Here is a 12,638-nt window from a genome sequence, read left to right as displayed (position 1 = left end):
TTAAAATAAATATTTTCACCTTAAATTACATGACATTCTAGTACCTTTCATTCACATACCAATACATCTAACAATTAACTGGATTCTCTTAGCTTTTATAGTTGAAGGCATTGTCCATCAATCACATCTTTCACCACACTGTTTATACAGTAGGTTACATGGTGACAAAGACAGAGAGCATACATAAGGACAAGCTTTTTTAATAGGATAGCCTTTTATAATAGCTGGTGCAGTGACTATTTGTACCACATTTCACAGAGAAAATTATTTTATTATGTCCAAAATTAAATTAATTGCATTTTATATTTTTATTATTGCAAGACTGTCATTCCTATGGGACACATCTAAACTGTTCTCTTTCTTGACTGATCTTCTGTGTATGAGCCATTGAAAAGTGGAAAAAGGAGGAGGGATGTGCTTATTCAAATAAAAGTGATAATTGAGGGAGGCTACTCTGAAGTGGCATAGCCAGAGAACTCCCTCTATGGACTATTTCACATGGCATAAGTAAAGCATTTGAATAGGATTCCTCTGCCTGCCTGAACTACTGGTTCCTCTGATATTATGTCCAGTTCTTACAGTATTAATTATGTAAATCTTTATCAGCTACAGCATCTTTAGTTGAAAATCTTATTCCATAATGCAGATTTCTCTCTCCCCCATCATTACTCTGACAAATAAAATGCTCTCTAGGTTTCTAGAATACTTGTTGAGTGTTGAGTCCAGAAACCTCTAGTGGACAATCTGCTTTCTATGTTGTAGTAATGTGGTCCTAGTAATTGCCTGCCTTTAGAAAACACAATTCGATTTCCCATGTATCTCAGGCCAAATTCTGAAAGAGCTCTAAAGCAGCCCTGGATTTTTTTCTCATTATGCATATTCATGTAATTTTGGATACTCTGACACCCTGGTCAACATTCATTAATAATATGAAATGCTTTAAATCACCTCATTTAAAACATTTTGTTATGTGATCCACAAATGACTAACATTTGGAGAAGTTTACATAATACAAGTGATGTGCATGTTTAGTGTAAATGAAAGATTAAAAAATGAAGCTAAAGGTATGCAAACATATGCACATAAATGCTGAAGATCTATTAACCGAAACAGTGATTTCACACCTTCTTTTCCTTTCAGCTGCTTTCAAATGTATTTTGGTTGGGATTTTAAATAATATCATGTTTCTAAGGTGAATAAAATCACCCAAGTGCTTGTGCGTGTTTTGAACTTGCTGATTTGCTGCTTTGCCAAGACAAAAGCCTGTTTTATTAGATCCAGGAAGAGTACTTAGCTCATTTAGGACAAAGAAGCAATGCTACTGAGGACCAAGTGACCTAACTTAATGCCTCAAGGAAAGAAGTTTTAGCAGATTTTGGGAATTGTCCTTCTATTTTGGAAAAATGCTAAAATGCAAGAGCTCTAGTTTTTTTCACTCAGAGGTGTTTTTGTATGTACATTTTCAAAATACACCTACAGTAAATTATAGCTGTTTAAATATAGGACTTTCTAATTTTGCAATTTCTAAATAGAATTATTTGAAGAGAATCACCATAGTATAGGAACTGCCATGTTAAATGGCACTTATGTTATTTCCAGCAAAATATCTTTTAGGAGAGACTGATTTGGCAATTTCTCAGAATACAATGTATATTGGGAGAGAGGGCACCCGTAATCAATGGTGATGTTTAGGGACACTTTGCAGCCCTCAAATAAGAAAGTATAGATTTCTAACCATTCCCAGAGCATGCATTTTCTTTCTCCTATTTATATGAACCTCTTTTCCAAGCCCTCACAGTGTTTTAAAGTAAAATAAAAATGAAAGCAAAAATGTTAACTGAGAATTCAATGGGCTAACAGAATAAGGAGAATGTCACATAATCTTTATGGATATTTGTATTTGTAATATCCTGAGACTGATGTTTTGTGGGAAGGGGCAGGGATGAGGGATAGGGTAGCACTCTAGAGCCCAATGTTCAACTGCCAAAATTAACTATAATATTGGGGTAGTATGACGGTGGCTCAGTGGCAGAATTCTCACCTACCATGCTGGAGACCTGGGTTCAGTTCCTAGTGCCTGCCCATGTAAAAAGTAACTGTAATATTAAACGTTCCTAGACCAGATATTATTTTCCTGTTTGAAATATTTTAAACGAAAGACCAAATATTTTGATAAACTTTTGTTTAAAAAAGCATACGTCTTAGTCAACTAAATGGAGTAATCTCAGGTATTTGTGTGTAAGATATATATATCTTATACACATGGTGGAAGATATATATATACACACACACACACACACACACGCATACACATAAGTAGTTTTTAATTGTTTTCAGCAATATTCTCGACTACTCAAGGTGCTTTGGTTTTTCTTATCCTCCCCTTGAATTTATTAGAAACAAAATCTTTTAACACCCATAAGCCTCACAAACTCTATGCTCAAAGAGTTTCTAAGAAAACTTCTCTCTTTCTGCCTTCTCATTTTAGCGATACACTGTGGAAATGTCCATCAGGCACCTGAAAAAGAAGGAGCTGCTTAGTAAGATTGAAGCTTTGAAGAAAGGTGGCATTTTACTACCAAATGATCTCCTTGAAAAAGTGGATTCAATTAATGAAAAATGGGAACTGCTTGGGGTATTTGCATTTTTATTACTATTTGTAGGTTATGTGTACATTTTTTGTGTAGTGAAGTACTCTATCCATCTGATTTCTAATTTGAGGAACAAATATCTCTCTCTTTCAATTCACTACCTACATTTCAAGCAAGCTATTTATGCTATTATGGGGGAAGGACACTACTTTTTCCTTTTCTGTTGATTTTTTTTATTCTGAGCTTGTCTCTCATATTTTAATAATTTTGGTTCTTTAATACATAAAAAACTAAGTAAAATATGCCATGTATTATGGGTATGCACCAAGTCAACTGTAATACAGTATATCTGATATACACTGACTGTCATGCTTGAATGAATGTTAATAGAATTTATTCTGAAGGTACATGTTCAAGACATCCACTGTTTAACTATTTACTGTACTCTTAAGATGAAAAGTGGAGTTGTCACTACAGCTTTCAAGTCACACTAAAGCCGCCAAAACAGAGATGCAAATTTGACCCAAATCTGAATTGCAGAATTAAATCAGCCTCTGTTTTGTGCCTCAATTTCCAGCTCACTTTTAACAAAAGCCACACACACAAAAAAGTTTCATGTAATTCATTTCACGCAATGATGGGCTGGGTCTCAGCCAAAGCCTGAGATGCAAGAATCTGGCAAAAAGGCAATATTGAGATTCTGTTACCCAGAGACCAGGATGGCACCGTGCAGGAGACAGTACTGTTCTTCTGTTGGAAGACAGCTGAGAAAGAGAGGTTAAACTATCCTTTTTCATCAACTTCTCTCCTAAATTGCCTTCACTTCAAATCAAGGGTAAGCTAAATTTGTCAATTACCTGAATGATTAATTATAACAATTGAGTATGGGTGATGTCAATTATGGAACAAAATTTTGCATGCCTTCCTTTTTCTGCCACTTAAATTTTAAAAAAGAAATAATACTAAAAAACATTTTTAATAAAAATCTCTCCCTGTACCTGCTCACTTGGAGAAATGCCAGTATTCAGTTTGTGCCATATTTAATCTAGGTGATTAAGAAACTGCAATTTTAAGCCTTTGCTTTCTCCTCTGAATTCAATATACTCTGCAGTTGTGCAACAAACTTAAAATGTTAAAAGTTTTTACTCTGATTTATTGTGACGTTCCTTTTTGATAGAAACTAATGGCACTGACTTGATAATATTGCGATTTAAACCGACCCTACTAAATTCTAGAGAATTCATTGATCTAATACAGGAGAAATGTAATGAGTGTATGATGATATTTTAAAACGTTGTTTCCTAAATAGATAAGAACAGAAACTTTATATGCTTAATTGATAAAGATAATATCGCTACACACTAAATTTTAATATATCTAATGCTAATTTGATAAATAATAATATTTTTGAAAATTGTTTAAAATACATCATGTCTAAAAAAATGCTTCATGTCTATTGCTTCCTCAATACAAAATTTTGGATCAACATTATTTTAAAAAAATCAATAGATTAGTTATGCTTTATGAGTCAGATACCTTAAAAATGGTTGCCTTCAGGACAGATATATCATTCAAATACAATATGCAAAGATTTATAATGATTTTGAGGGAGAGTGGGGTGGGGGCAAGATTTTAACAAAATTTGTGCCACACTAACAACAGGCATACTGTTTTAATTGGCATGATTACATTTTAATTGGCATAAAAAAATTAAAGGAGTTTAACTTCTAACAATAGTAAAATAGAGGAATATGGTTTTTAATATTACTTTCATCTAAGGTGAACAGTGTGGAATGGAAATACATTAGAATGAAATGTCAGTGGTGCGTACAGTTTAATCTGTGAAATTTTGTCCCCTGTGCTGCATATTACTCTGTCTCAATTGCATATTAAACAACCCTATCAAGGCAGGCATTGGCATCTGCTGTGCTGACACAAATTGTGAATTAAATGAAATTGATGTCCTCTGTCGTATATTTATGAAGACGGACCATTCTCTGAAGTATTCTGTTTATGAAGAATTTATGATTGCAAACTGTTCCAGAACAAAAAAGTGGCAATAAATTCTTTTTTGTGACCCTACCCTCCAAGGGCATTGATTTCACCTCCTGCTGCTACTTTTGTTACAGCATGAAAACAATAGCTAGATCTGGATTCCACTGAGGGTCTTCGAATTATCAATATTTGTACCATGAAAATATAAGGATGTTGCCAGGAAGGGCTTTTTTAATTTTTTTCTATTATGATCTCCTAAAGATACTATTTACAGAACACTACACAACAGATGAATGTTTGTTGTCTTAATTTAATCTCTGTTTTAGCGCTTATTTGTGTAGGTTTAAGCCATCATCATAGATTAAAACTAATCGTTTCTCCAAAGAGAGTGTTTTCAAAAAACAACAAGAACAACAGAAAAAATACCCAGCCCTCCTGCCCCTACTTCATGTCATAGTGGTTAATCTAAGTAGATTTCTACCATGGTAGATGGAGTCCATATATAGCACATATATAAGAAAGTCTAGCATCCATAAATGCAAAATGGGAAAAATTGAGGACCGAACAATTTCTGAGTCAGGTAAAATCAACAATAGCATCACGGAGCCTACCCCTTCTCAAAATCTCTCAGTCAGAGAGTTTGGGGGATTACACTTCACATAACAAAAAGGAATTTAATTCTCCATGTATGATCTATTCGTAGTCTCTTTGGTGTATCGATTAAACTAACTTCTGACTCCTGAAATTTGTATTCATGTAAACTCCTGTAATGAGAATTCAGATGAAATTTTATCAGTTAACCAGGGGTGAACTTTTGGGCTCTATCTCCTTTCCATGAAAAGAAAGTCGGATAAGGTCTTCTTCTGCCCTCAGTGGTACTCAGAACAACACACGGTCCTGGAATTTGAATCCCAAAAGAGGCAACAGCTAATCTGGACTGAAAATCAGTGACAAGGTGGCAAGGACTGCTGGTTGCCTTCCAGCTGCCTCTTGTTACCAGTCAAACTGTGGTGTGTTTTTGGTACCTAAACTAACCTTTGTTTTTGTTTTGTTGTTGTTGTTGTTCTGTGTGTGTGTGTTTAATCTGATGCATTAGAAAACCCTAGGAGAGAAGATCCAGGACACAATAGCAGGGCACAGTGGGTCAAGTCCACGTGACCTGCTCTCTCCTGAAAGCGGAAGCCTTGTAAGGCAGCTGGAGGTCAGGATCAAAGAACTGAAAGGGTGGCTGAGAGACACAGAGCTTTTCATCTTCAATTCCTGCCTGAGACAAGAAAAGGAAGGAACAATGAATGCTGAGAAACAACTGCAATACTTTAAGGTAATAAAAAAACAATCATAGTTGATAAAAAGCTTTCTTTATGGCAGGGATGAAATATTTATCAAGTACATAAAGTATTATACCCATGTATCTATGTATCACTGTGCACTTAAATGTTTCCTTGAATTTACAGACACTCTCTACAGTTCTTATATGCCAACGCTTGTGCGTGTATAAAGCTGAACATTAAGCATATCAAATACACATTGTATAGGGCAGATCTCTGCTGCTCATGTGTTTGGTGCCTGTTGAGGGAGGCACTGATAAATTAACAACAGACCAGCAAACACTAAAATTCCTGAGGACTTTGACAGACCTAAGTGCTCTGTAACTTGGCTAAAAATACTTCTAAAAATTGATAATAAAAGCACATGATTTAATTGAAGGTGATTAATGTTAACAAAAGGAAACAATTTTTACATAAGAAAGAGGCAACTATTTATGGGAGGAAAAGATAAAATAAAAACGGTCCCTACATTACAGGCATATTCTATTTTAGAATCATGCCAGCGTCAACAACGTAGCTGTAAACGTGTTCAATGTACCTCCATGAAAAAAGATTTTCCCCACCTCGTTCCCATTGTTTATACAATATCTATTTAAAAATAGTTTAAATTGACATGATTTTCCTTACTGCCCAAGCTATTCCCTACTGCTTAAACCCTCCCATAAAAGCAGTGACTGTTTGAGTTCTGACCAGTAATCAGCCTATATGAGACTTTTGGGTTATGGAATATATAAATGGTGGCAAGAAAACTGGCATGATAGGTCTTGAAGAGGAGAAAGAGGAAAATGAAGAATGGAAGTACCTGTTTGGGATCAAGCAACTACTTCTTCTCAAGGCCTTCTAGGTCCGGGCTTTATCATCCCATCCCCTTCTGCCTTACAATTATCCAGCAATCTAGCAGAGAATTTAGTCACATGTAGTTCACTTTCCCTCTGCCAAATGGGCAGGCTCACCTGCATAACCAGAGAGAAAGCTGCCTTCAAGGTAAAAACAACTTCTCAACAGTCTACACCACACACCTACAAATTATTTTCGTTGAAAATCTCTTCTACCAGTGAATTGACAAAGCAAACTGGAATTTAGATGGAAATCTCTTGCCAAGGCAAATGGGTTTTGCTCTTTAAAATCTAATATCCAGATGATTTGCTATTTCATTTCTATTTGTCCCTCCCCCCAACCCCCAGGTTTGCCTCTGTGCTACTGGAACTGAACATGTCCCTTACAAAATATCCTGACAATTAGTTGGCTGGATGTTATGAAATATATGTTTTTCTCTACTGTGTCCTCATTGTGGCTTTAGTGAAGTAGTTAAAGGCAACAGCTTTGGAAGTAGAACAGATCCCAGCCCAGCTGGGTGACCTTAGTCATGTTTATTGTACAATCCCTTGGTCTCCTGATTTCTTCCTCTATAAAATGGGAGGGCAATAGTATTTATCTTGCAGGGTAAAAGTTAACATGTGGAAATCACTTATTATTTCCACTTTTTTCAGTGGTACATTCCTAAGGGGTAGAAATTTCTTAATATTATAATAAGCACATTAGGGCTTACATAATATAATTGAAAAGTCTGTTATTATAATTTTTTTTCAAACTACTTACCTAGCTCATACACAGATATTTGACACCACTTTTCTTCTTTAACATTTGCTGTTGTTATAGATAGAAGCATGAACAGTTTTGCTTTAATTTTCCTATTGCTTCCAATGGACATTAGTTTTATGCTTTAGCTTCTTACAGTGACATCAACATCATTTTCAGCTAGGTCCTAGCAGCAAGTTTAAAAGGGGGAAGAGAGAGAGAGAGTGAGCAGCAGAGACACAGAGAGATAGAAAGAGAGGGACAGAGAGAACTAGAGACAGTCTCTACATTCCAAATCATTAAATGATTCCTAAGATTCCTAGTCATTTGCTAAAATTGCACTAACACTTTCTAGCCACGAAGGGAGCTACACTTAATTCATTATTTACCAAGTGGATCTTAGAGCATGAAAATAATCATAGAGTTTTCATTTCAAAAATACCATAAAGACCATCACATGCTTTTCACTATTTTATTTCTCTTCTTTAGATATATATTTCTCTCCATGTATTTATATACATATAAAAAAATGCATGTATTTTTTCATGCAGCATTTTTGTTGTCAGTATCACTATTCATTAAACCAAGTCCTCTTATTCCCTACTCTTGCTCATTTATCTAGCTATTTTTAAAATGATTTAATAAGCACAGGAATTCTCCTACCCTAAACAAAAGGCTAGACCTTGACAATCACCTACACCTATCCACATGGTTCCCCCCTCATTCTATCCCGTTTCCCTCCTCTAAGGAAACTGTGACCCTGAAATCATAATCATGATCCATATTCATTATTTCCTTGGTTTCTTTTTATAAGAAAGTTCTTAACTTTTTTAAAAAGGTAGTCATGCTGCATATTATTTTTAGGACTTCCTTTTCTTCATTTAGTACTCTAATGCCAAGATTCATTTATATTATTGAGTGTGTTAAATTCATATAGTTGACAGCTACATAATATTCCATTTTGAGCATATACACACTCATATCTTACTTAACCCTAATAGCAAATCTATAAATCAGTGTGTGTCCTGATTTTGCAGATAGGAAAATGGAGACACAGGAGTTGAAATTTTATGTGTCTTTGGTCACCTATAATGAGTGGTAGAACTGGAATTTAAATCCAGGGCTGTCTGACTCTAAACCTTATTCTCTGAACAACTACAGAAAATTGACATTTATTGATATTTATGTCAGGAGATGCAAAGAGAAGAACAGGACAGAACTATATTTCATTGTTTCTTTATGGTGGATTTATCTGTCACTCTCTTCAGCAATTTGGCCAGAACAGCAAATAGGTTTAACTATTGATGATCTTGGAGCGTGAAAATATTTTTATTCTTGCTTTGCATTTTTCAACTCTATTAGTGTAAATGTGTATCATCTTCTAAATTGAAACTTCTCAAATTTTTGAGATTATGGAGCCCGGATGATTTTTTTTCTTCATGACCTGAAACTCTATTCCCTTCTAAAGTATTGGCCTTGAGGAGTTTGATCAGATAAGTTAAAAAGATCTAGCATAATAGCACCTTTTTTGTTTTTGTTTTTTAACAGGTATGCCTGTTAGAGAATGAATGTCTCTCCTAGCCAGAGTTTTAAATATTTCTGAAATGTTTACTCTTTAGTGCTTAGTGTATGTTTATCAAAGGTTCTGTGTATTACTACACTCATTGGAAGAATGAAACCGATGTTTATAATATAATAATAATATAATATGTTTATAGCTAATCAAAAGATTATTGGGGGCAGGCCATGGTGACTCAGCAGGCAAAGTTCTCGCCTGTCATGCTGGAGACTTGGATTCGATTCCTGGTGCCTGTCCATGTGAAAAAAAAGAGATTATTGGTAGTAAGCATATATGGACTAAAGCTTTTTACTTACCACAAATTCAAAACGATACCCTCTACCTAAAATGCCAAAGCAGTTAGATAGGCAAGGTAAGGGAGCCTTTAGGAATGGACACCCTTCACCGTGTTCTGCCTCTTCTTCTGGGTTCCCAAATATCTCCTGCTGTCATCGGTCACACAGAAGTGGACAGGCTTTATCCACAGTGCTTAGCTTAATGATTCTCTGGTCTCTAAAATCTCATCCTTTTAAAGGAACCAAATCATTTCATGTGACACCTGTAGTATGCCACACTGAGCTACCCAGGTGAACTGAGAGGGAAGAAGCTGCATATAAAAAGGAAAACCCATCACTGTGTAGACAAAACAGTGTTCCTTCTCATGGCTTGGTTGGGAATAAGAGAAGGGCTCTGGATCTTAAGTTTTCAGAAAACAAAATATAAAAGCAATTGTAGAATGTTTTCTTTCTTTTTAAAGTGGCAAGTATGCTAAGTGTGATATTAGACACAAAGGAAAATTCTGCCCAAGAGAAAAACAGGGACAGCCCAGCAAGGGGCAGAAACATGAAGGTGTGAACTTAAGAGTCTTGGGACAGAAAAGCAAAATTAGCAAGGAATGAACACACTGACAACAGAATGTGGGAAAGCACATTAGGGAATTTAGGAGATTCCAGCTAGCCCAAGGCTCTCTGGAACTGGACTGAGAGGCACTACTTTTTAATGATGACCCTTCAGAGAGAAAAGAAAATAATTACTTAATCATATGTTCCCTGTATCTGTAACCAAATTCATAATTCTAAAGACTCTGGGGAGAAATGATCCATCACCAAAAAGGAGGCCATCACACTAACCTTGGTTCAGAAACAGTCTCAGGTGGGCAGATTTGGACCTGCTACAAGGCTCTGACACCAGAAAGATGAATGAATGCAATAGATTTGGTAACTTCTTCAATGATTGGTACCCCAAATTTACTTGGCAATTTAAATTTGACCACACAATCTGTTCATGTTGTTATCCTTAAACCTCACATTAATTATGAAAGTGGAAAATTGTCATCACTTTCTGTGTGTGTCTATTTTTGTGAATGAAGAACTTGAGTGAGATGCAGCGAGCGTGACTTGTTTGGATCCATCCAGCAACCGGTGTTAGAGTAAGAACTAAAGCCATAGTCTTTGGGTTCAAATTCCACCGTTCTTCCCATCCTGCAATTCACTGACCCTTCAAATTAAACTCTGAAACTTTGTTTTACTCTAAACCAGGGGTTGGTAAATGCTATCTGTAAAGGATCAGATAATAATATGGTCTCTGCCATAGTCACTGAACTCTGCCTTTGTAGCCCAAATGCTGCCACAGACAATATGCAAATGCAAAGTGTGTCTGTAGCCAAACTAGTCTGATTATAAAACTAGTCTAGATTATAAAAATTATCATAGACATCTGAGTGGCCCCTGTTTTAATCCCCTTTTAAGGAAAAGAGGCCATTCTGGGATTGCATTAGGAGGAGCACAAAGGTCTAATAATTGTCACAACAAGTTTCTAAATGCTTTACTTATATGCATTCATTTAATTCTCATCACAGTCCTGAGGCAGGTGGGGTTATTACCCCCTCCCTATCTATAGATGAGAAAACTGATTGTTGCGGGAAATTGAAGTGACTTACTCAAGTTCCCACAGTTAGTAAGTGATAGAGTCAATAGTCAACCTACACAGTCTGTTCCAGAATCTGCCACCCACATGTAGACTCTCCAGACCCCTGGTCAAGTCCTCTTTATGAAAAGAAAAAGGCATGCAGGAAACTGGTAGCTTCTTCTGTTGTTCCTCATCCCATTTTTGTTATACTTGATAGGCTGCTGGAGGAAATCAACAAGACCATGGTTTAAATCTTGGAAAATATAATGTATAAAGTAGGGCCTTTAAAAGAATTTCAAATTAGCTACAAAATGGACATTATTACCAAGTAAGTACTTTGGAAAGGAATATCATCATGATATTCCTAATGTACTTCTACAAAATAAAGATAAATAAAAGAGACATAATTCAAATGCTTTAAGAAATATTTACCAAGATCCCAATGCATAATTTCCTGAAATAAAAGAAAGACCCATCAGCCAAGGCATTTTAAGGGGAATTTCCCATGTCCACTATAACCAATCTCAAATGGCACCATAAATAATCCTGCTTCCTGTGACCTCCCAAAACCACATTTAAGGCGATTAGATTGAAACACGTAGAATATTTTGGAAGTTTTGAGATATGAGGAAAGAGAACATGGTTCCTACAGGTGCCAGGATCATCCCTGCTGCTGTGTCCTGGAGCCATTACAAATTTGTAATGATGCTATTGGCAAAGCTGCAAACAAAGAATTACAGTAATTCACTCTGGCCGTAACAAAAGCATGCAAACTGCTTTCAAAATCAGCAGTAGTCAGGCAGCATTTAATCCTTCCTATATGTCTTGGAAACATTTTTAAAAATTTATTATATTAACCATGTATGTTCATCAAAAGAAAACACTGAATTCAGCTTTTATCAGATCCTCTTCCCCCACCGTGTATAAAAAATCCATCACCTAACACTTCTTTGGATGTAATTTTAAGTAATTGGATACAATCCAGAACTGCCTTCTTGAGAAAACTGCCTAGGCTAAGGTTGAAATGCAAAGATAGATTTAACTGAATGTTATTCACAGTACTGTCTAAGGGTGGTGGGAAGACTCAGGAAACTTTACCAGCAGTCCCAGCACAGCCTTCTGAAGTAACTTAAAATGGGTCAACAAAGGATCAGTTCTTTCTAGATCACACTTTTTATTACAAGATGCCTAATGTTTCCTATTAAGTGGGGTTCTGCCCCTGATTTGAGGATGCAAAAATACTGTCAAGTGCTCATTTCATTTGGATCATTTGCATTATTGCTATCAGATAAATCAGATTCGTGGAAGTAAGGACTGCCATGTTAATCTAAAAAGATGAGGAAGAGATCTCACCCATCCTTACTCCATTGCCAACTTGAAAACCAGACAGGACAACAGTTGTGCTGTGAAACCAGAGTGCTGAATATTTCTATTTTTAATTGACTCTCTTAGTATTTCTTAAATGTTATTTTCTCTATTAATAGACTGAAATAAGGAAGAAACTGGGAGAACGGAATGACAAAGATGACCCTTAGCTTTCTGCTTAAGTAGGTATAAGAAGAACATTGAATTTGGCCCACTGTAGTATAGAGTTTTAAGTGTGGATTCAAGATGCCTGAGTTTATCCTGGCTCAATATTTTTTCTTATATATGATCTTCCTTAAAGCCTCAATTTTCTCG

General features: G+C 35.8%; 1 protein-coding gene across 11 annotated transcripts in view; it reads left to right on the top strand.

The window, feature by feature from the left end:
• Positions 1–12,638, top strand: part of AKAP6 (A-kinase anchoring protein 6) — a 661,506-nt gene that overhangs the window by 586,199 nt on the left and 62,669 nt on the right. For all 11 annotated transcript variants that reach the window (XR_013162220.1, XM_077126982.1, XM_077126983.1 and 8 more), the window contains 2 exons: positions 2,489–2,635; positions 5,683–5,907. Coding sequence is in view for 10 of the 11 variants with exons in the window: in XM_077126982.1 (XP_076983097.1) it covers positions 2,489–2,635; positions 5,683–5,907 (372 nt within the window). In the remaining variant the exon portion in view is untranslated. The remainder of the gene's footprint in view (positions 1–2,488; positions 2,636–5,682; positions 5,908–12,638) is intronic.

This window comes from Tamandua tetradactyla, chromosome 14, assembly GCF_023851605.1.
Source record: "Tamandua tetradactyla isolate mTamTet1 chromosome 14, mTamTet1.pri, whole genome shotgun sequence".
NCBI lineage: Eukaryota > Metazoa > Chordata > Mammalia > Pilosa > Myrmecophagidae > Tamandua > Tamandua tetradactyla.
Note: the sequence above shows the minus strand (reverse complement) of the source record. Positions and strands in the feature narration are given on the sequence as shown.